The following is a 27,335-nucleotide window of genomic DNA, read 5'->3' as shown; positions in this document are numbered from 1 at the left end:
TAGTAGTGTAGTAGGACTAAGTGTTCATTAACTACCACCATAATGACGTCATTAGTAGTGTAGTAGGACTAAGTATTCATTAAGTACCACCATAATGACAACATTAGTAGTGTAGTAGGACTAAGTATTCATTAACTACCACCATAATGACAACATTAGTAGTGTAGGAGGACTAAGTATTCATTAACTACCACCATAATGACAACATTAGTAGTGTAGTAGGACTAAGTATTCATTAAGTACCACCATAATGACAACATTAGTAGTGTAGTAGGACTAAGTATTCATTAAGTACCACCATAATGACAACATTAGTAGTGTAGTAGGACTAAGTATTCATTAACTACCACCATAATGACAACATTAGTAGTGTAGTAGGACTAAGTATTCATTAACTACCACCATAATGACAACATTGGTAGTGTAGGAGGACTAAGTATTCATTAACTACCACCATAATGACAACATTAGTAGTGTAGTAGGACTAAGTATTCATTAAGTACCACCATAATGACAACATTAGTAGTGTAGTAGGACTAAGTATTCATTAAGTACCACCATAATGACGTCATTAGTAGTGTAGTAGGACTAAGTATTCATTAAGTACCACCATAATGACGTCATTAGTAGTGTAGTAGGACTAAGTATTCATTAAATACCACCATAATGACAACAGTAGTTGTGTAGTAGGACTAAGTATTCATTAACTACCACCATAATGACAACATTGGTAGTGTAGTAGGACTAACTATTCATTAAATACCACCATAATGACAACATTAGTAGTGTAGTAGACCTAAGTAATCATCAAGTACCACCATAATGACAACATTAAATACAGTAGTGTAGTAGACCCAAGTATTCATTAAGTACCACCATAATGACAACATTAAAATACAGTAGTGTAGTAGACCTAAGTATTCATTAAGTACCACCATAATGACAACATTAAAATACAGTAGTGTAGTAGACCTAAGTATTCATTAAGTACCAGCATAATGCCTGACATTAAACTACAGTAGCGTAGTACTAGTAAGCCTAAGTATTCACTAAACAAGGAAGATGTTTTATTTAACAAGTATATTTTGGCCAGTGTACCATTACACACAGTTCGAACAGTAACACTGTCTTTAAATATAAAAAAATAAAACACTGTACTTTTTATAAAGTGGTTCTTTGACTTGCCAATAGATGGAGCTACAGTTTGAGAAGTTTTCAACAGGGGGTTTGTGACTCCTAGGGGTCTGCAGAGGTACTGCATCAGTGACTTTTTTTCCTTTTCATTTTGGTTGATAAATGGCGGTGACAGGGCCACCACACTCTGTACCTTGCAGATTTGAAATAAAAACATGAAGGAATCCTTTTGCAGTATTATAATAATATTAGCATTTAAAGGGGAACTGCTCTTTTTAATTTAGTTTAATTTCAATGTCAAATCAACGTCACCACTGACATTGAATAAATGTCAAAAAACATGTTGTTTCAACGTTGTATTTGTGTTGTAGAATATTGGTCGGGAAATAACCAAAATTCAATATTAAATCAACGTCCGAATCCAACATTGATGTAACGTCGTCAAAAAGCATGTTGTTTCAATGTTGTATAATATTGGTTGGAAAATGACCAAAATTCAACGATCAAATCAACGTCACAACCTGACATTGATTAAACGTTGTCAATAAGCATGTTTTTTCAACGTTGTATTTGTGTTGTAGAATATTGGTTGGGAAATTACCAAAATTCAATGGTCAAATCAACGTCCGAATCCAACATTGATTAAACGTCGTCAAAAAGCATGTTTTTTCAACGTTGTATTTGTGTTGTAGAATATTGGTCGGGAAATAACCAAAATTCAATATTAAATCAACGTCAGAACCCAACATTGATTAAACGTCGTCAAAAAGTATGTTGTTTCAACGTTGTATTTGTGTTGTAGAATATTGGTTGGGAAATGACCAAATTTCAATGGTCAAATCAAGGTCACAACCTGACATTGATTAAATGTTGTCAATAAGCACGTTTTTTTAACGTTGTATTTGTGTGGTAGAATATTGGTTGGGAAATTACCAAAATTCAATGTCAAATCAACGTCCGAATCCAACATTGATGTAACGTCATCAAAAAGCATGTTGTTTCAATGTTGTATAATATTGGTTGGAAAATGACCAAAATTCAACGGTCAAATCAACGTCACAACCTGACATTGATTAAACGTCGTAAAAAAGCATGTTTTTTTCAACGTTGTATTTGTGTTGTAGAATATTGGTTGGGAAATTACCAAAATTCAATGGTCAAATCAACGTCCGAATCCAACATTGATTCAACGTCGTCAAAAAGCATGTTGTTTCAACGTTGTATTTGTGTTGTAGAATATTGGTTGGAAAATGACCAAAATTCAACGGTCAAATCAATGTCACAACCTGACATTGATTAAACGTTGTCAATAAGCATGTTTTTTTAACGTTGTATTTGTGTTGTAGAATATTTGTTGGGAAATTACCAAAATTCAATGGTCAAATCAACGTCCGTATCCAACATTGATTAAACGTCATCAAAAAGCATGTTGTTTCAATCTTGTATTTGTGTTGTAGAATATTGGTTGGGAAATTACCAAAATTCAACGGTCAAATCAACGTCACAACCTGACATTGATTAAACGTCGTAAAAAAGCATGTTTTTTCAACGTTGTATTTGTGTTGTAGAATATTGGTTGGGAAATTACCAAAATTCAATGGTCAAATCAACGTCCGAATCCAACATTGATTCAACGTCGTCAAAAAGCATGTTGTTTCAATCTTGTATTTGTGTTGTAGAATATTGGTTGGAAAATGACCAAAATTCAACGGTCAAATCAATGTCACAACCTGACATTGATTAAACGTTGTCAATAAGCATGTTTTTTTAACGTTGTATTTGTGTTGTAGAATATTTGTTGGGAAATTACCAAAATTCAATAGTCAAATCAACGTCCGAATCCAACATTGATTAAACGTCATCAAAAAGCATGTTGTTTCAATCTTGTATTTGTGTTGTAGAATATTGGTTGGGAAATTACCAAAATTCAATGGTCAAATCAACGTCCGAATCCAACATTGATTTAACGTCGTCAAAAAGCATGTTGTTTCAACGTTGTATTTGTGTTGTAGAATATTGGTTGGAAAATGACCAAAATTCAACGGTCAAATCAACGTCACAACCTGACATTGATTAAACGTCGTAAAAAAGCATGTTTTTTCAACGTTGTATTTGTGTAGTAGAATATTGGTTGGGAAATTACCAAAATTCAATGGTCAAATCAACGTCCGAATCCAACATTGATGTAACGTCGTCAAAAAGCATGTTGTTTCAATGTTGTATTTGTGTTGTAGAATATTGGTTGGAAAATGACCAAAATTCAACGGTCAAATCAATGTCACAACCTGACATTGATTAAACGTCGTGAAAAAGCATGTTTTTTCAACGTTGTATTTGTGTTGTAGAATATTGGTTGGGAAATTACCAAAATTCAATGGTCAAATCAACGTCCGAATCCAACATTGATGTAACGTCGTCAAAAAGCATGTTGTTTCAATGTTGTATTTGTGTTGTAGAATATTGGTTGGGAAATGACCAAAATTCAATGGTCAAATCAACGTCCGAATCCAACATTGATGTAACGTCGTCAAAAAGCATGTTGTTTCAACGTTGTATTTGTGTTGTAGAATATTGGTTGGGAAATGACCAAAATTCAATGGTCAAATCAACGTCACAACCTGACATTGATTAAACGTCGTAAAAAAGCATGTTTTTTCAACGTTGTATTTGTGTTGTAGAATATTGGTTGGGAAATTACCAAAATTCAATGGTCAAATCAACGTCCGAATCCAACATTGATTTAACGTCGTCAAAAAGCATGTTGTTTCAACGTTGTATTTGTGTTGTAGAATATTGGTTGGAAAATGACCAAAATTCAACGGTCAAATCAATGTCACAACCTGACATTGATTAAACGTTGTCAATAAGCATGTTTTTTTAACGTTGTATTTGTGTTGTAGAATATTTGTTGGGAAATTACCAAAATTCAATAGTCAAATCAACGTCCGAATCCAACATTGATTAAACGTCATCAAAAAGCATGTTGTTTCAATCTTGTATTTGTGTTGTAGAATATTGGTTGGGAAATTACCAAAATTCAATGGTCAAATCAACGTCCGAATCCAACATTGATTTAACGTCGTCAAAAAGCATGTTGTTTCAACGTTGTATTTGTGTTGTAGAATATTGGTTGGAAAATGACCAAAATTCAACGGTCAAATCAACGTCACAACCTGACATTGATTAAACGTCGTAAAAAAGCATGTTTTTTCAACGTTGTATTTGTGTTGTAGAATATTGGTTGGGAAATTACCAAAATTCAATGGTCAAATCAACGTCCGAATCCAACATTGATGTAACGTCGTCAAAAAGCATGTTGTTTCAATGTTGTATTTGTGTTGTAGAATATTGGTTGGAAAATGACCAAAATTCAACGGTCAAATCAATGTCACAACCTGACATTGATTAAACGTCGTGAAAAAGCATGTTTTTTCAACGTTGTATTTGTGTTGTAGAATATTGGTTGGGAAATTACCAAAATTCAATGGTCAAATCAACGTCCGAATCCAACATTGATGTAACGTCGTCAAAAAGCATGTTGTTTCAATGTTGTATTTGTGTTGTAGAATATTGGTTGGGAAATGACCAAAATTCAATGGTCAAATCAACGTCCGAATCCAACATTGATGTAACGTCGTCAAAAAGCATGTTGTTTCAACGTTGTATTTGTGTTGTAGAATATTGGTTGGGAAATGACCAAAATTCAATGGTCAAATCAACGTCACAACCTGACATTGATTAAACGTCGTAAAAAAGCATGTTTTTTCAACGTTGTATTTGTGTTGTAGAATATTGGTTGGGAAATTACCAAAATTCAATGGTCAAATCAACGTCCGAATCCAACATTGATTTAACGTCGTCAAAAAGCATGTTGTTTCAACGTTGTATTTGTGTTGTAGAATATTGGTTGGAAAATGACCAAAATTCAACGGTCAAATCAATGTCACAACCTGACATTGATTAAACGTTGTCAATAAGCATGTTTTTTTAACGTTGTATTTGTGTTGTAGAATATTTGTTGGGAAATTACCAAAATTCAATAGTCAAATCAACGTCCGAATCCAACATTGATTAAACGTCATCAAAAAGCATGTTGTTTCAATCTTGTATTTGTGTTGTAGAATATTGGTTGGGAAATTACCAAAATTCAATGGTCAAATCAACGTCCGAATCCAACATTGATTTAACGTCGTCAAAAAGCATGTTGTTTCAATGTTGTATTTGTGTTGTAGAATATTGGTTGGAAAATGACCAAAATTCAACGGTCAAATCAACGTCACAACCTGACATTGATTAAACGTCGTAAAAAAGCATGTTTTTTCAACGTTGTATTTGTGTTGTAGAATATTGGTTGGGAAATTACCAAAATTCAATGGTCAAATCAACGTCCGAATCCAACATTGATGTAACGTCGTCAAAAAGCATGTTGTTTCAATGTTGTATTTGTGTTGTAGAATATTGGTTGGAAAATGACCAAAATTCAACGGTCAAATCAATGTCACAACCTGACATTGATTAAACGTCGTGAAAAAGCATGTTTTTTCTACGTTGTATTTGTGTTGTAGAATATTGGTTGGGAAATTACCAAAATTCAATGGTCAAATCAACGTCCGAATCCAACATTGATGTAACGTCGTCAAAAAGCATGTTGTTTCAATGTTGTATTTGTGTTGTAGAATATTGGTTGGGAAATGACCAAAATTCAATGGTCAAATCAACGTCCGAATCCAACATTGATGTAACGTCGTCAAAAAGCATGTTGTTTCAACGTTGTATTTGTGTTGTAGAATATTGGTTGGGAAATGACCAAAATTCAATGGTCAAATCAACGTCACAACCTGACATTGATTAAACGTCGTAAAAAAGCATGTTTTTTCAACGTTGTATTTGTGTTGTAGAATATTGGTTGGGAAATTACCAAAATTCAACGGTCAAATCAATGTCACAACCTGACATTGATTAAACGTTGTCAATAAGCATGTTTTTTTAACGTTGTATTTGTGTTGTAGAATATTTGTTGGGAAATTACCAAAATTCAATAGTCAAATCAACGTCCGAATCCAACATTGATTAAACGTCATCAAAAAGCATGTTGTTTCAATCTTGTATTTGTGTTGTAGAATATTGGTTGGGAAATTACCAAAATTCAATGGTCAAATCAACGTCCGAATCCAACATTGATTTAACGTCGTCAAAAAGCATGTTGTTTCAACGTTGTATTTGTGTTGTAGAATATTGGTTGGAAAATGACCAAAATTCAACGGTCAAATCAACGTCACAACCTGACATTGATTAAACGTTGTCAAAAAGAATGTTTTTTCAACGTTGTATTTGTGTTGTAGAATATTGGTTGGGAAATGACCAAAATTCAATATTAAATGAACGTCAGAATCCAACATTGATTAAACGTCATCAAAAAGCATGTTGTTTCAACGTTGTATTTGTGTTGTAGAATATTGGGTGGAAAATGACCAAAATTCAACGGTCAAATCAATGTCAGAACCCAACATTGATTAAATGTCGTCAAAAAGCATGTTGTTTCTACGTTGCATTTGTGTTGTAGAATATTGGTTGGGAAATGACCAAAATTCAATGATCAAATCAACGTCAGAACCCAACATTGATTAAACGTGGTCAAAAAGCGTGTTGTACCAACGTTAAGTTTGTGTATTCATAACTCATGCAAGTTGTCAACGTTGTTTCAACGTCTTGTGCCTTTTGGGACCCCCCGTTTTTCCTGTCAGTTGAAATGTCCTCAAATATAAAGAAAAATAAACGAGTGGGCCTAATTCTGGCCTTTCCGTGGCCTGCAGAGGATCTGAATGATTGATTTAAAACATTTTAAATCAATGTTTTAAAAATAAATCTTGAAATAAAATGTGAAATAAACTGTGAAAAAAATTCAATGTTAATGAAGTTTTTCTCTCTGGCACTCATCGAGGGCGGACGCTCCCCTTCCCTCTCCCTTATCTCTCCTGCTTGCTTCTTTGTCTTGTAACTTTCTTGTTGCCTCTTTTTGCACTGCTCTCCAAATCTAAACATTGGAACTATTTAACTGGCCTCAACGAAATTGACAAGATCTTGGGTTTGGGGGAACCTGCTTGTCGTGACGGAGCGGTTGTTGCTGGACACGCGACGGACTCTTGGGAGAAGGAGTGCCGCGTGCCTGATGACCCTTTTCTGTCGAGGACGTGAAGATATCCACCTATTGGGAATTATGACAACAGGACATCTGCTGATTGGAGTAAGCATTGCTCTGCTTTGTCCACAAATTGGAAGTTGCTGGCAGTTTTCAAAGTACTCCAAAGCTGCCACAAATGATTGGAGGATGCGGGAAGAACCGTGGACACTCTTGTGATTTGGATCACATCGGACTGTCCGCCCCGCAGGATTTTTGAGGACTAGTCATAGACAATTTAGAGTGAAAAGCTAATTTTATTTTCACTCGCATACAAAACATTCTAACTTGGATTGTTTCCCTGGCTTGGAGACTCTCCTGAAGGACAGTGCAGCGAAGACACAACAAACTCCCTTCTTGTCTCTCATGGACACACACCTGTTGTTGTTGTTGACTTTGGACTTATCGGCTGCACAAGATCAAGGCCGCGGAACAGAGAGACACTGCAGGCTACATCCACAAAAATAAACGCCACACATATACATACCCCCCAACCCACGCCCTCGACGCAAATCCCATAGGGGTGATGGAAGGATGGTCAGCGCCGAGAGCTGCGGCCTGCCACCATTACCTCGCACTCCCTTCCCTCTGTTGCTAGATATCTCGAGATGTACGTTGTAATATGTACAAACCCCGTTTCCATATGAGTTGGGAAATTGTGTTAGATGTAAATATAAACGGAATACAATGATTTGCAAATCATTTTCAACCCATATTCAGTTGAATATGCTACAAAGACAACATATTTGATGTTCAAACTGATAAACTTTTTTTTTTTTTGCAAATAATCATTAACTTTAGAATTTGATGCCAGCAACACGTGACAAAGAAGTTGGGAAAGGTGGCAATAAATACTGATAAAGTTGAGGAATGCTCATCAAACACTTATTTGGAACATCCCACAGGTGAACAGGCAAATTGGGAACAGGTGGGTGCCATGATTGGGTATAAAAACAGCTTCCCAAAAAATGCTCAGTCTTTCACAAGAAAGGATGGGGCGAGGTACACCCCTTTGTCCACAACTGCGTGAGCAAATAGTCAAACAGTTTAAGAACAACGTTTCTCAAAGTGCAATTGCAAGAAATTGAGGGATTTCAATATCTACGGTCCATAATATCATCAAAAGGTTCAGAGAATCTGGAGAAATCACTCCACGTAAGCGGCATGGCCGGAAACCAACATTGAATGACCGTGACCTTCCATCCCTGACGGCACTGTATGAAAAACCAACATCAATCTCTAAAGGATATCACCACATGGGCTCAGGAACACTTCAGAAAACCACTGTCACTAAATACAGTTGGTCGCTACATCTGTAAGTGCAAGTTAAAACTCTACTATGCAAAGCGAAAGCCATTTATCAACAACATCCAGAAACGCCGCCGGCTTCTCTGGGCCCGAGATCATCTAAGATGGACTCATGCAAAGTGGAAAAGTGTTCTGTGGTCTGACGAGTCCACATTTCAAATTGTTTTTGGAAACTGTGTCCTCCTGAACAAAGAGGAAAAGAACCATCCGGACTGTTATAGGCGCAAAGTTGAAAAGCCAGCATGTGTGATGGTATGGGGGTGTATTAGTGCCCAAGACATGGGTAACTTACACATCTGTGAAGGTACCATTAATGCTGAAAGGTACATACAGCTTTTGGAGCAACATATGTTGCCATCCAAGCAACGTTATCATGGACGCCCCTGCTTATTTCAACAAGACAATGCCAAGCCACAGTTACAACAGCGTGGCTTCATAGTAAAAGAGTGTGGGTACTAGACTGGCCTGCCTGTAGTCCAGACCTGTCTCCCATTGAAAATGTGTGGCGCATTATGAAGCCTAAAATATGACAACGGAGACCCCTTTCTTGTGAAAGACTGAGCATTTTTTGGGAAGCTCTTTTTATACCCAATCATGGCACCCACCTGTTACCAATTAGCCTGCACACCTGTGGGATGTTCCATATAAGTGTTTAATGAGCATTCCTCAACTTATTCAGTATTTATTGCCACCTTTCCCAACTTCTTTGTCACGTGTTGCTGGCATCAAATTCTAAGTTAATGATTATTTGCAAAAAAAAAAAATGTTTATCAGTTTGAACATCAAATATGTTGTCTTTGTAGCATATTCAACTGAATATGGGTTGAAAAGGATTTGCAAATCATTGTATTCCGTTTATATTTACATCTAACACAATTTCCCAACTCATATGGAAACAGGGTTTGTCTATGTGCTTTGCTATGGAGGTTTTTTCCCACTCCAGACTGGGCCCCCCTTAGGAGCCCAGTCTAGATTGTATTTTTTTTTACTCATCCTTCCCCAGCGTTTTCCTTTTTTCCCCATCTTTTACAGGGCGCCTTGTGGCGACCCTTCAGCGTTCCTGTTCTGTAACCCTGTACACTGTTTGTTTGTCTCATCTTGAACGGGTTTGTGCTGAAAACAAAGTTTTGTTGTACTTGTGCAATGACAATAAAGACCTATCTATCTATCTATCTATTAAATAACAATTGTACATGACGTTAATTAATGGCATATCTTGTTTTTATTCCATGGTCAGCTCCTGGGCTTCGCCTTCTTGGGTCTGGGCCTGTGGTTGAGATTTAGTCCCAACACCAGAACCATCTTTGAAATAAGCGCTTTCAACTCCAGCTATTTTGTCTTTGGTGAGTTTGATTTTTTTATCCACTGCATTTGTTTACATGACTGACATTGTAGTGTTTCATGTGTTGGCGTGAAGACTGACATTGTAGTGTTTCATGTGTATGTGCGAAGACTGACATTGTAGTGTTTCATGTGTTGGTGTGTAGGTGTGACCGTGCTGATAGTGCTGGGTACGGTGCTGCTGGTCGTGGTGGTGTTCGGAGATTATGGCGCCTGCGGCGAGAAAAGATGTGCTCTTCAAGTGGTGAGAATGTTCCCCCAACTATACTCAAACTCACTCACTTAATTTCACTCTCTCACTTAAACTCAAAACGTACACTTAAATGACCTTAGAAACACTCAAACTTAAACATACTCAATAAAGTCATGCAATTAAACTCGCGCACTGAATTTAACTGACACACTAACTTTCAAACTCACTCACTTAAACTCACTGACTTACTCCCCCACGATCACCCACTCACTCATTCACAATCAAACTTACTCAAACACAATCAAACTCACTCAAACACACTCGCTTAAACACTCTCACTTAAACCCATTCGAACACACTCACTCATCAAATTCACTCAATCATCAAACTCCCTCACTCACTTTAAACTTACCCAATTCACTTACTAAAACACACTCAATTAAACTCACTCACTCAAACTCAAACCCACACACTTAAACTCACTCAAACACACTCGCTTAAACTGTGTGTGTACACACACCCGTACACACACGCGTCTACTCCCGTACACACGCGCGTCTACTCCCGTACACACACGCGTCTAAACTCTTACACCCACCAGCTACACCTGTACACACAAGCGTCTACACCCGTACACACGTATCTAAACTCTTACACCCACCAGCTACACCCGTACACACATGCGTCTACACCCGTACACACGTATCTAAACTCTTACACCCACCAGCTACACCCGTACACACACGCGTCTACACCCGTACACACACGCGTCCACACCCGTACACACGCGTCCACACCCGTACACCCACCAGCTACACCCGTACACACATGCGTCTACACCCGTACACCCACGCGTCTACACCCGTACACCCACCAGCTACACCCGTACACACACGCGTCTACACCCGTACACACACGTAGCTAAATTCTTACACCCACCAGCTACACCCGTACACACACGCGTCTACACCCGTGCACACACGCGTCTACACCCGTGTCTACACCCGTACACCCACCAGCTACACCCGTACACACACGCGTCTACACCCGTACACACACGTAGCTAAACTCTTACACCCACCAGCTACACCCGTACACACACGCGTCTACACCCGTACACACATGCGTCTACACCCGTACACACACGCGTCTACACCCGTACACACACGCGTCTACACCCGTACACACACGCGTCTACACCCGTACACACACGCGTCTACACCCGTACACACACGTAGCTAAACTCTTACACCCACCAGCTACACCCGTACACACACGCGTCTACACCCGTACACACGCGTCCACACCCGTACACCCACCAGCTACACCCGTACACACATGCGTCTACACCCGTACACACACGTGTCTAAACTCTTACACCCACCAGCTACAACTGTACACACACGTGTCTAAACCCTTACACCCACCAGCTACACCCGTACACACACGCGTCTACACCCGTACACACACCAGCTACACCCGTACACACATGCGTCTACACCCGTACACACACGCGTCTAAACTCTTACACCCACCAGCTACACCCGTACACACAAGCGTCTACACCCGTACACACGTATCTAAACTCTTACACCCACCAGCTACACCCGTACACACACGTGTCTACACTCGTACACACACGCGTCTACACCCGTACACCCACCAGCTACACCCGTACACACACGCGTCTACACCCGTACACACACGTAGCTAAACTCTTACACCCACCAGCTACACCCGTACACACACGCGTCCACACCCGTACACACACCAGCTACACCCGTACACACATGCGTCTACACCCGTACACACATGCGTCTACACCCGTACACACACGCGTCTACACCCGTACACACACGTGTCTAAACTCTTACACCCACCAGCTACACCCGTACACACACGTGTCTAAACTCTTACACCCACCAGCTACACCCGTACACACACGCGTCTACACCCGTACACACACGTGTCTAAACTCTTACACCCACCAGCTACACCCGAACACACACGTGTCTAAACTCTTACACCCACCAGCTACACCCGTACACACACGTGTCTAAACTCTTACACCCACCAGCTACACCCGTACACACGCGTCCACACCCGTACACCCACCAGCTACACCCGTACACACATGCGTCTACACCCGTACACACACGTGTCTAAACTCTTACACCCACCAGCTACAACTGTACACACACGTGTCTAAACCCTTACACCCACCAGCTACACCCGTACACACACGCGTCTACACCCGTACACACACCAGCTACACCCGTACACACATGCGTCTACACCCGTACACACACGCGTCTAAACTCTTACACCCACCAGCTACACCCGTACACACAAGCGTCTACACCCGTACACACGTATCTAAACTCTTACACCCACCAGCTACACCCGTACACACACGCGTCTACACCCGTACACCCACCAGCTACACCCGTACACACACGCGTCTACACCCGTACACACACGTAGCTAAACTCTTACACCCACCAGCTACACCCGTACACACACGCGTCCACACCCGTACACACACCAGCTACACCCGTACACACATGCGTCTACACCCGTATACACACACGCGTCTACACCCGTACACACACGTGTCTAAACTCTTACACCCACCAGCTACACCTGTACACACACGTGTCTAAACTCTTACACCCACCAGCTACACCCGTACACACACGCGTCTACACCCGTACACACACGTGTCTAAACTCTTACACCCACCAGCTACACCCGAACACACACGTGTCTAAACTCTTACACCCACCAGCTACACCCGTACACACACACGTGTCTAAACTCTTACACCCACCAGCTACACCCGTACACACACGCGTCTACACCCGTACACACACGCGTCCACACCCGTACACCCACCAGCTACACCCATACACACACGCGTCTACACTCGTACACACATGCGTCTAAACTCTTACACCCACCAGCTACACCCGTACACACACGTGTCTAAACTCTTACACCCACCAGCTACACCCGTACACACACGCGTCTACACCCGTACACACACGCGTCCACACCCGTACACCCACCAGCTACACCCGTACACACACGCGTCTACACTTGTACACACACGCGTCTAAACTCTTACACCCACCAGCTACACCCGTCCACACACGAGTCCATACCCGTACACCCACGCGCAATTTTGTGTTGTATTTTCCATTACATCTTATTTCTATAAGGCCCCGTGGCCCCCAGGCCTTGTGTTAAGTAGACCGCTGTAGAGCGACAATATTTGTGAATTGAGCCCATAGCTAAGACTCAGTATGTCTGATAGACTTAACTCTTCCAGTTCTCAGTGCTCCTCTTCCTGCTGGCGGTGGCTCTCACGGTGGGCGGACTGCTGCTTTACAACAACAATGACACGGTGAGTGCTGCTTTACACCGACAACGACACGGTGAGTTACACCGACAATGAGGCGGAGCACAACAGTCAGAAATGAAGTATGCTCTTTGAACAAAATGCTGTTTTCGTCCCCAGGTTGGGAAGGGGTTTGTTGAGTTCTACGGAAGCATGTACACGTTGTACGCAACCACTGGAGACGCGGGCTTGGGGGTCACCATCATGTTCATTCAGAAGATGGTGAGCGTATTGAAAGACATAAGTTAGACCTTCAGGAAGTGTTTCCTCCAAAGTTCAGTCCGATAATGAGGTTGAGCAACGTTAATAGTGGAGATAGGATTCATTTGATCTAACAAATATTTATAATCAACTTAAAGACTATTAGAAGTCTGTTTATGGTTTAAGTTGGAATGTTTTTAGTCACATGATGTCACTTCTGGGTGTTTGGACACAAAAGAAGCTGACTTTATATCAGGGGTGCCCTAACATTTTGCCTCCAAGGGCCAAAGTGAAAAGGGGCCACATGACGATTTTTACCATGCACCACCATTTATCTTCTCACCGCCATAACTAAACATAAGATAGCGATAGTCACACACTTAATTTTAAGTGTTGAATTATATATAAATACAAACATTTTTACACACACACACACACACACACACACACACACACACACACACACACACACACACTTAATTTTAAGTGTTAAATTATATATAAATACAAACATTTTTACACACACACACACACACACACACACACACACACACACACACACACACACACACACACACACTTAATTTTAAGTGTTAAATTATATATAAATACAAACATTTTTACACACACACTTAATTTTAAGTGTTAAATTATATATAAATACAAACATTTTTACACACACACACACACACTTAATTTTAAGTGTTAAATTATATATAAATACAAACATTTTTACACGCACACACACAATTTTAAGTGTTAAATTATATATAAATACAAACATTTTTACACACACACACACTTAATTTTAAGTGTTAAATTATATATAAATACAAACATTTTTACACACACACACACACACACACTTAATTTTAAGTGTTAAATTATATATAAATACAAACATTTTTACACACACACACTTAATTTTAAGTGTTAAATTATATATAAATACAAACATTTTTACACACACACACACACACACACACACACTTAATTTTAAGTGTTAAATTATATATAAATACAAACATTTTTACACACACACACACACTTAATTTTAAGTGTTAAATTATATATAAATACAAACATTTTTACACACACACACTTAATTTTAAGTGTTAAATTATATATAAATACAAACATTTTTACACACACACACACACACACACACACACACACTTAATTTTAAGTGTTAAATTATATATAAATACAAACATTTTTACACACACTTAATTTTAAGTGTTAAATTATATATAAATAAACATTTTTACACACACACACACACACACACACACACACACTTAATTTTAAGTGTTAAATTATATATAAATACAAACATTTTTACACACACACACTTAATTTTAAGTGTTAAATTATATATAAATACAAACATTTTTACACACACACACACACTCTTAATTTTAAGTGTTAAATTATATATAAATACAAACATTTTTACACACACACACACACACACACACAAACTTAATTTTAAGTGTTAAATTATATATAAATACAAACATTTTTACACACACTTAATTTTAAGTGTTAAATTATATATAAATACAAACATTTTTACACACACACACACACTTAATTTTAAGTGTTAAATTATATATAAATACAAACATTTTTACACACACACACTTAATTTTAAGTGTTAAATTATATATAAATACAAACATTTTTACACACACACACACACACACACACACACACACACACACTTAATTTTAAGTGTTAAATTATATATAAATACAAAAATTTTTACACACACTTAATTTTAAGTGTTAAATTATATATAAATAAACATTTTTACACACACACACACACACACACACACACTTAATTTTAAGTGTTAAATTATATATAAATACAAACATTTTTACACACACACACTTAATTTTAAGTGTTAAATTATATATAAATACAAACATTTTTACACACACGCACACACTCTTAATTTTAAGTGTTAAATTATATATAAATACAAACATTTTTACACACACACACACACACACACACAAACTTAATTTTAAGTGTTAAATTATATATAAATACAAACATTTTTACACACACTTAATTTTAAGTGTTAAATTATATATAAATACAAACATTTTTACACACACACACACACACACACACACACACACACACACACACACACACACACACACACACACACACACTTAATTTTAAGTGTTAAATTATATATAAATACAAACATTTTTACACACACACTTAATTTTAAGTGTTAAATTATATATAAATAAACATTTTTACACACACTTAATTTTAAGTGTTAAATTATATATAAATACAAACATTTTTACACACACACACACACACACACACACACTTAATTTTAAGTGTTAAATTATATATAAATACAAAAATTTTTACACACACACTTAATTTTAAGTGTTAAATTATATATAAATACAAACATTTTTACACACACACACACTTAATTTTAAGTGTTAAATTATATATAAATACAAACATTTTTACACACACACACTTAATTTTAAGTGTTAAATTATATATAAATACAAACATTTTTACACACACACACACACACACTTAATTTTAAGTGTTAAATTATATATAAATACAAACATTTTTACACACACACACACTTAATTTTAAGTGTTAAATTATATATAAATACAAACATTTTTACACACACACACACACACACACACACACACACACACACACACACACACACACACACACACACACACACTTAATTTTAAGTGTTAAATTATATATAAATACAAACATTTTTACACACACTTAATTTTAAGTGTTAAATTATATATAAATACAAACATTTTTACACACACACACACACACACTTAATTTTAAGTGTTAAATTATATATAAATACAAACATTTTTACACACACACTTAATTTTAAGTGTTAAATTATATATAAATACAAACATTTTTACACACACACACACACACACTTAATTTTAAGTGTTAAATTATATATAAATACAAACATTTTTACACACACACACACACACTTTTAAGTGTTAAATTATATATAAATACAAACATTTTTACACACACACACACACACTTTTAAGTGTTAAATTATATATAAATACAAACATTTTTACACACACACACTTAATTTTAAGTGTTAAATTATATATAAATACAAACATTTTTACACACACACACACACACACACACACACACACTTAATTTTAAGTGTTAAATTATATATAAATACAAACATTTTTACACACACTTAATTTTAAGTGTTAAATTATATATAAATACAAACATTTTTACACACACACACACACACACACACACACACTTAATTTTAAGTGTTAAATTATATATAAATACAAAAATTTTTACACACACACTTAATTTTAAGTGTTAAATTATATATAAATACAAACATTTTTACACACACACACACTTAATTTTAAGTGTTAAATTATATATAAATACAAACATTTTTACACACACACACTTAATTTTAAGTGTTAAATTATATATAAATACAAACATTTTTACACACACACTTAATTTTAAGTGTTAAATTATATATAAATACAAACATTTTTACACACACACACACACACACACACACACTTAATTTTAAGTGTTAAATTATATATAAATACAAACATTTTTACACACACTTAATTTTAAGTGTTAAATTATATATAAATACAAACATTTTTACACACACACACACACACACACACACACACACACACTTAATTTTAAGTGTTAAATTATATATAAATACAAAAATTTTTACACACACACTTAATTTTAAGTGTTAAATTATATATAAATACAAACATTTTTACACACACACACACACACACACACACACACACTTAATTTTAAGTGTTAAATTATATATAAATACAAACATTTTTACACACACACACTTAATTTTAAGTGTTAAATTATATATAAATACAAACATTTTTACACACACACACACACACACACTTAATTTTAAGTGTTAAATTATATATAAATACAAACATTTTTACACACACACTTAATTTTAAGTGTTAAATTATATATAAATACAAACATTTTTACACACACACACACACACACTTAATTTTAAGTGTTAAATTATATATAAATACAAACATTTTTACACACACACACACACACACACACACACACACACACACACACACACACACACACACACACACACACACACACACACACACACACACACACACACACACACACACACACACACACACGACAAGGTTGGTAGAAGGTAGAGATTGAACCAGGATCCCTCAGGTTTGCTGGCATGGCCACTCTCCCAACTGCGCCACGCCATTCCCATGTGGATATAAATATACATACAACCTGCTCACTGAACATTGTGGATATTATAAAAAAAAAAGCATCCAAACTGACACGGTCCAAGAAACCTTCCCTAGTCATGGTGCAAAAAAAAAAAAAAAAGTGCAACTAACAAAAGTCAACACACATGGTCATACAACACAACCTGCTCACTAAACTTTGTGGATATTATAAAAAAAACTTCAACTGACACAATCCAAACAACCTTCCCTAGTCATAGTGCAAGAAAAATGCAACTAAGATAAATGTCAACACACATGGGCACACATAACCTGCTCACTGAATATTGTGGATATTATAAAAAAGGTCCAAACTGACACAATCTAAACAACCTTCCCTAGTCATGGTGCAAAAAAAAAAAAAAAATGCAACCAACAAATGTCAACACACTTCTTCTTCTTCTTGGTTGGATAAAAGATGTTGATTAGAGGGTAGATTAGAAGTGTTTAACAGCCGACTGACCAAGAAGAAGATTGTGGTTATTATGAAAAACGTCCAAACACCATTAAAAACAAAATCTAAATTACACCCATTTAAATCCATTACAAAGCATGATGGGAAAAATACAAAACTCTCCCCACACTTTTCCATGTTTGGCACATTTTAGCGGCTTGATATTTCTGGTTGTTTACAAAATTTTAAGAAGGTCGTCACAGAAATAAACAATGTAGGAGTCAAACTTTCACATACTCTTAATATCCAATTATATTAATTACATTATATATATATTTTACTAGGGATGTCCGATAATGGCTTTTTTGCCGATATCCGATATTCCGATATTGTCCAACTCTTAATTACCGATACCGATATATACAGTCATGGAATTAACACATTATCATGCCTAATTTTGTTGTGATGCCCCGCTAGATGCATTAAACAATGTAACAAGGTTTTCCAAAATAAATCAACTCATGTTATGGAAAAATGCCATATTTATTATTGAAGTCCCAAAGTGCATTATTTATTTTTTTTAAACATGCCTCAAAACAGCAGCTTGGAATGTGGGACGTGCTCTCCCTGAAATAATCCTGATACCCACTACAACTATGGGAAACACTGTTTAACTTTGACTTTCGCAAAGTGCCATCCATCCATCCATCCATCTTCTTCCGCTTATCCGAGGTCGGGTCGCGGGGGCAGCAGCTTAAGCAGGGAAGCCCAGACTTCCCTCTCCCCAGCCACTTCGTCCAGCTCCTCCCCGGGGAATCCCGAGGCGTTCCCAGGCCAGCTGGGAGAGATAGTCTTCCCAGCGTGTCCTGGGTCTTCCCCGTGGCCTCCTACCGGTCGGACGTGCCCGAAACACCTTCCTAGGGAGGCGTTCGGGTGGCATCCTGACCAGATGCCCGAACCACCTCATCTGGCTCCTCTCCATGTGGAGGAGCAGCGGCTTTACTTTGAGCTCCTCCCGGATGACAGAGCTTCTCACCCTATCTCTAAGGGAGAGCCCCGCCACCCGGCGGAGGAAACTCATTTCGGCCGCTTGTACCCGTGATCTTGTCCTTTCGGTCATGACCCAAAGCTCATGACCATAGGTGAGGATGGGAACGTAGATCGACCGGTAAATCGAGAGCTTTGCCTTCCGGCTCAGCTCCTTCTTCACCACAACGGATCGATACAGCGTCCACATTACTGAAGACGCCGCACCGATCCGCCTGTCGAGCTCACGATCCACTCTTCCCCCACTCGTGAACAAGACTCCGAGGTACTTGAACTCCTCCACTTGGGGCAAGATCTCCTCCCCAACCCGGAGATGGCACTCCACCCTTTTCCGGGAGAGAACCATGGACTCGGACTTGGAGGTGCTGATTCCCATCCCAGTCGCTTCACACTCGGCTGCGAACCGATCCAGCGAGAGCTGAAGATCTTGGCCAGAGGAAGCCATCAGGACCACATCATCTGCAAATAGCAGAGACCTAATCCTGCAGCCACCAAACCAGATCCCCTCAACGCCCTGACTGCGCCTAGAAATTCTGTCCATAAAGGTTATGAACAGAATGGGTGACAAAGGGCAGCCTTGGCGGAGTCCAACCCTCACTGGAAACGTGTCCGACTTACTGCCGGCAATGCGGACCAAGCTCTGGCACTGATCATACAGGGAGCGGACTGCCACAATAAGACAGTCCGTTACCCCATACTCTCTGGGCACTCCCCACAGGACTTCCCGGGGTACACGGTCGAATGCCTTCTCCAAGTCCACAAAGCACATGTAGACTGGTTGGGCAAACTCCCATGCACCCTCAAGGACCCTGCCGAGAGTATAGAGCTGGTCCACAGTTCCACGACCAGGACGAAAACCACACTGTTCCTCCTGAATCCGAGGTTCGACTATCCGGCGTAGCCTCCTCTCCAGTACACCTGAATAGACCTTACCGGGAAGGCTGAGGAGTGTGATCCCACGATAGTTGGAACACACCCTCCGGTTCCCCTTCTTAAAGAGAGGAACCACCACCCCGGTCTGCCAATCCAGAGGCACCGTCCCCGATGTCCACGCGATGTTGCAGAGTCTTGTCAACCAAGACAGCCCCACAACATCCAGAGCCTTAAGGAACTCCGGGCGGATCTCATCTACCCCCCCGGGGCCTTGCCACCGAGGAGCTTTTTAACTACCTCGGCAACCTCAGCCCCAGAAATAGGAGAGCCCACCACAGATTCCCCAGGCCCTGCTTCCTCTTTCCACTTTCGCAAAGTGCATTTTTAAAACATTTTTTTTAAACATGCCTCAAAACAATAGCTACAAAAACAATGAAGGCACACAGCTTCAGTCCAGAGTATACTAGAAACTGGGCTCAATCTGCCCCGTTCTTAACGTATTCGTATGAGTAACAAAAATGTGCAAATAAAAACAAGAAAGGCACAAAAATAAAAAAACTGCTTCAGTCTAGACTAGTAGATAACACAGCCATCCTTTAAAGTGCATGAACATTATTAAAACTGCTTCAGTCTAGACTAGTAGATAACACAGCCATCCTTTAAAGTGCATGAACATTAATAAAACTGCTTCAGTCTAGACTAGTAGGTAACACAGCCATCCTTTAAAGTGCGTGAACATTAATAAAACTGCTTCAGTCTAGACTAGTAGATAACAGCCATCCTTTAAAGTGCATGAACATTAATGAAACTGCTTCAGTCTAGACTAGTAGATAACACAGCCATCCTTTAAAGTGCATGAACATTAATAAAACTGCTTCAGTCTAGACTAGTAGATAACACAGCCATCCTTTAAAGTGCATGAACATTAATAAAACTGCTTCAGTCTAGACTAGTAGATAACACAGCCATCCTTTAAAGTGCATGAACATTAATGAAACTGCTTCAGTCTAGACTAGTAGATAACACAGCCATCCTTTAAAGTGCATGAACATTAATAAAACTGCTTCAGTCTAGACTAGTAGATAACACAGCCATCATTTAAAGTGCATGAACATTAATAAAACTGCTTCAGTCTAGACTAGTAGATAACACAGCCATCCTTTAAAGTGCATGAACATTAATAAAACTGCTTCAGTCTAGACTAGTAGATAACACAGCCATCCTTTAAAGTGCATGAACATTAATAAAACTGCTTCAGTCTAGACTAGTAGATAACACAGCCATCCTTTAAAGTGCATGAACATTAATAAAACTGCTTCAGTCTAGACTAGTAGATAACACAGCCATCCTTTAAAGTGCATGAAGATTAATAAAACTGCTTCAGTCTAGACTAGTAGATAACACAGCCATCCTTTAAAGTGCATGGACATTAATAAAACTGCTTCAGTCTAGACTAGTAGATAACACAGCCATCCTTTAAAGTGCATGAACATTAATAAAACTGCTTCAGTCTAGACTAGTAGATAACACAGCCATCCTTTAAAGTGCATGAACATTAATAAAACTGCTTCAGTCTAGACTAGTAGATAACACAGCCATCCTTTAAAGTGCATGAAGATTAATAAAACTGCTTCAGTCTAGACTAGTAGATAACACAGCCATCCTTTAAAGTGCATGAACATTAATAAAACTGCTTCAGTCTAGACTAGTAGATAACACAGCCATCCTTTAAAGTGCATGGACATTAATAAAACTGCTTCAGTCTAGACTAGTAGATAACACAGCCATCCTTTAAAGTGCATGAACATTAATAAAACTGCTTCAGTCTAGACTAGTAGATAACACAGCCATCCTTTAAAGTGCATGAACATTAATAAATCTGCTTCAGTCTAGACTAGTAGATAACACAGCCATCCTTTAAAGTGCATGAACATTAATAAAACTGCTTCAGTCTAGACTAGTAGATAACACAGCCATCCTTTAAAGTGCATGAACATTAATAAAACTGCTTCAGTCTAGACTAGTAGATAACACAGCCATCCTTTAAAGTGCATGGACATTAATAAAACTGCTTCAGTCTAGACTAGTAGATAACACAGCCATCCTTTAAAGTGCATGAACATTAATAAAACTGCTTCAGTCTAGACTAGTAGAAAACACAGCCATCCTTTAAAGTGCATGGACATTAATAAAACTGCTTCAGTCTAGACTAGTAGAAAACACAGCCATCCTTTAAAGTGCATGGACATTAATAAAACTGCTTCAGTCTAGACTAGTAGATAACACAGCCATCCTTTAAAGTGCATGAACATTAATAAAACTGCTTCAGTCTAGACTAGTAGATAACACAGCCATCCTTTAAAGTGCATGAAGATTAATAAAACTGCTTCAGTCTAGACTAGTAGATAACACAGCCATCCTTTAAAGTGCATGAACATTAATAAAACTGCTTCAGTCTAGACTAGTAGATAACACAGCCATCCTTTAAAGTGCATGAACATTAATAAAACTGCTTCAGTCTAGACTAGTAGATAACACAGCCATCCTTTAAAGTGCATGAACATTAATAAAACTGCTTCAGTCTAGACTAGTAGAAAACACAGCCATCCTTTAAAGTGCATGAACATTAATAAAACTGCTTCAGTCTAGACTAGTAGATAACACAGCCATCCTTTAAAGTGCATGAACATTAATAAAACTGCTTCAGTCTAGACTAGTAGAAAACACAGCCATCCTTTAAAGTGCATGAACATTAATAAAACTGCTTCAGTCCAGACTAGTAGATAACACAGCCATCCTTTAAAGTGCATGAACATTAATAAAACTGCTTCAGTCTAGACTAGTAGAAAACACAGCCATCCTTTAAAGTGCATGAACATTAATAAAACTGCTTCAGTCTAGACTAGTAGATAACACAGCCATCCTTTAAAGTGCATGAACATTAATAAAACTGCTTCAGTCTAGACTAGTAGATAACACAGCCATCCTTTAAAGTGCATGAACATTAATAAAACTGCTTCAGTCTAGACTAGTAGATAACACAGCCATCCTTTAAAGTGCATGAACATTAATAAAACTGCTTCAGTCTAGACTAGTAGATAACACAGCCATCCTTTAAAGTGCATGAACATTAATAAAACTGCTTCAGTCTAGACTAGTAGATAACACAGCCATCCTTTAAAGTGCATGAACATTAATAAAACTGCTTCAGTCTAGACTAGTAGATAACACAGCCATCCTTTAAAGTGCATGAACATTAATAAAACTGCTTCAGTCTAGACTAGTAGATAACACAGCCATCCTTTAAAGTGCATGAACATTAATAAAACTGCTTCAGTCTAGACTAGTAGATAACACAGCCATCCTTTAAAGTGCATGAACATTAATAAAACCGCTTCAGTCTAGACTAGTAGATAACACAGCCATCCTTTAAAGTGCATGAACATTAATAAAACTGCTTCAGTCTAGACTAGTAGAAAACACAGCCATCCTTTAAAGTGCATGAACATTAATACAACTGCTTCAGTCTAGACTAGTAGAAAACACAGCCATCCTTTAAAGTGCATGAACATTAATACAACTGCTTCAGTCTAGACTAGTAGAAAACACAGCCATCCTTTAAAGTGCATGAACATTAATAAAACTGCTTCAGTCTAGACTAGTAGAAAACACAGCCATCCTTTAAAGTGCATGAACATTAATAAAACTGCTTCAGTCTAGACTAGTAGATAACACAGCCATCCTTTAAAGTGCATGAACATTAATAAAACTGCTTCAGTCTAGACTAGTAGATAACACAGCCATCATTTAAAGTGCATGAACATTAATAAAACTGCTTCAGTCTAGACTAGTAGATAACACAGCCATCCTTTAAAGTGCATGAACATTAATAAAACTGCTTCAGTCTAGACTAGTAGATAACACAGCCATCCTTTAAAGTGCATGAACATTAATAAAACTGCTTCAGTCTAGACTAGTAGATAACACAGCCATCCTTTAAAGTGCATGAACATTAATAAAACTGCTTCAGTCTAGACTAGTAGATAACACAGCCATCCTTTAAAGTGCATGAACATTAATAAAACTGCTTCAGTCTAGACTAGTAGATAACACAGCCATCCTTTAAAGTGCATGAACATTAATAAATCTGCTTCAGTCTAGACTAGTAGATAACACAGCCATCCTTTAAAGTGCATGAACATTAATAAAACTGCTTCAGTCTAGACTAGTAGATAACACAGCCATCCTTTAAAGTGCATGAACATTAATAAAACTGCTTCAGTCTAGACTAGTAGATAACACAGCCATCCTTTAAAGTGCATGGACATTAATAAAACTGCTTCAGTCTAGACTAGTAGATAACACAGCCATCCTTTAAAGTGCATGGACATTAATAAAACTGCTTCAGTCTAGACTAGTAGAAAACACAGCCATCCTTTAAAGTGCATGGACATTAATAAAACTGCTTCAGTCTAGACTAGTAGAAAACACAGCCATCCTTTAAAGTGCATGGACATTAATAAAACTGCTTCAGTCTAGACTAGTAGATAACACAGCCATCCTTTAAAGTGCATGAACATTAATAAAACTGCTTCAGTCTAGACTAGTAGATAACACAGCCATCCTTTAAAGTGCATGAAGATTAATAAAACTGCTTCAGTCTAGACTAGTAGATAACACAGCCATCCTTTAAAGTGCATGAACATTAATAAAACTGCTTCAGTCTAGACTAGTAGATAACACAGCCATCCTTTAAAGTGCATGAACATTAATAAAACTGCTTCAGTCTAGACTAGTAGATAACACAGCCATCCTTTAAAGTGCATGAACATTAATAAAACTGCTTCAGTCTAGACTAGTAGAAAACACAGCCATCCTTTAAAGTGCATGAACATTAATAAAACTGCTTCAGTCTAGACTAGTAGATAACACAGCCATCCTTTAAAGTGCATGAACATTAATAAAACTGCTTCAGTCCAGACTAGTAGATAACACAGCCATCCTTTAAAGTGCATGAACATTAATAAAACTGCTTCAGTCTAGACTAGTAGATAACACAGCCATCCTTTAAAGTGCATGAACATTAATAAAACTGCTTCAGTCTAGACTAGTAGATAACACAGCCATCCTTTAAAGTGCATGAACATTAATAAAACTGCTTCAGTCTAGACTAGTAGATAACACAGCCATCCTTTAAAGTGCATGAACATTAATAAAACTGCTTCAGTCTAGACTAGTAGAAAACACAGCCATCCTTTAAAGTGCATGAACATTAATACAACTGCTTCAGTCTAGACTAGTAGAAAACACAGCCATCCTTTAAAGTGCATGAACATTAATACAACTGCTTCAGTCTAGACTAGTAGAAAACACAGCCATCCTTTAAAGTGCATGAACATTAATAAAACTGCTTCAGTCTAGACTAGTAGAAAACACAGCCATCCTTTAAAGTGCATGAACATTAATAAAACTGCTTCAGTCTAGACTAGTAGATAACACAGCCATCCTTTAAAGTGCATGAACATTAATAAAACTGCTTCAGTCTAGACTAGTAGATAACACAGCCATCATTTAAAGTGCATGAACATTAATAAAACTGCTTCAGTCTAGACTAGTAGATAACACAGCCATCCTTTAAAGTGCATGAACATTAATAAAACTGCTTCAGTCTAGACTAGTAGATAACACAGCCATCCTTTAAAGTGCATGAACATTAATAAAACTGCTTCAGTCTAGACTAGTAGATAACACAGCCATCCTTTAAAGTGCATGAACATTAATAAAACTGCTTCAGTCTAGACTAGTAGATAACACAGCCATCCTTTAAAGTGCATGAACATTAATAAAACTGCTTCAGTCTAGACTAGTAGATAACACAGCCATCCTTTAAAGTGCATGAACATTAATAAATCTGCTTCAGTCTAGACTAGTAGATAACACAGCCATCCTTTAAAGTGCATGAACATTAATAAAACTGCTTCAGTCTAGACTAGTAGATAACACAGCCATCCTTTAAAGTGCATGAACATTAATAAAACTGCTTCAGTCTAGACTAGTAGATAACACAGCCATCCTTTAAAGTGCATGGACATTAATAAAACTGCTTCAGTCTAGACTAGTAGATAACACAGCCATCCTTTAAAGTGCATGGACATTAATAAAACTGCTTCAGTCTAGACTAGTAGAAAACACAGCCATCCTTTAAAGTGCATGGACATTAATAAAACTGCTTCAGTCTAGACTAGTAGAAAACACAGCCATCCTTTAAAGTGCATGGACATTAATAAAACTGCTTCAGTCTAGACTAGTAGATAACACAGCCATCCTTTAAAGTGCATGAACATTAATAAAACTGCTTCAGTCTAGACTAGTAGATAACACAGCCATCCTTTAAAGTGCATGAAGATTAATAAAACTGCTTCAGTCTAGACTAGTAGATAACACAGCCATCCTTTAAAGTGCATGAACATTAATAAAACTGCTTCAGTCTAGACTAGTAGATAACACAGCCATCCTTTAAAGTGCATGAACATTAATAAAACTGCTTCAGTCTAGACTAGTAGATAACACAGCCATCCTTTAAAGTGCATGAACATTAATAAAACTGCTTCAGTCTAGACTAGTAGAAAACACAGCCATCCTTTAAAGTGCATGAACATTAATAAAACTGCTTCAGTCTAGACTAGTAGATAACACAGCCATCCTTTAAAGTGCATGAACATTAATAAAACTGCTTCAGTCTAGACTAGTAGAAAACACAGCCATCCTTTAAAGTGCATGAACATTAATAAAACTGCTTCAGTCCAGACTAGTAGATAACACAGCCATCCTTTAAAGTGCATGAACATTAATAAAACTGCTTCAGTCTAGACTAGTAGAAAACACAGCCATCCTTT

General features: G+C 37.6%; 1 protein-coding gene across 1 annotated transcript in view; it reads left to right on the top strand.

Annotated features, from left to right (window-relative positions):
* The window catches only part of LOC133615328 (CD9 antigen-like), a 48,543-nt gene that overhangs the window by 1,393 nt on the left and 19,815 nt on the right, over positions 1 to 27,335 (top strand). The window contains exons 3-6 of the mRNA XM_061973847.2: positions 9,858 to 9,963; positions 10,108 to 10,205; positions 13,486 to 13,560; positions 13,675 to 13,776. Of these exons, the coding sequence (XP_061829831.2) occupies positions 9,858 to 9,963; positions 10,108 to 10,205; positions 13,486 to 13,560; positions 13,675 to 13,776 (381 nt within the window). The remainder of the gene's footprint in view (positions 1 to 9,857; positions 9,964 to 10,107; positions 10,206 to 13,485; positions 13,561 to 13,674; positions 13,777 to 27,335) is intronic.

Source organism: Nerophis lumbriciformis, linkage group LG22, assembly GCF_033978685.3.
Source record: "Nerophis lumbriciformis linkage group LG22, RoL_Nlum_v2.1, whole genome shotgun sequence".
In the NCBI taxonomy this organism is placed as follows: domain Eukaryota; kingdom Metazoa; phylum Chordata; class Actinopteri; order Syngnathiformes; family Syngnathidae; genus Nerophis; species Nerophis lumbriciformis.
Note: the sequence above shows the minus strand (reverse complement) of the source record. Positions and strands in the feature narration are given on the sequence as shown.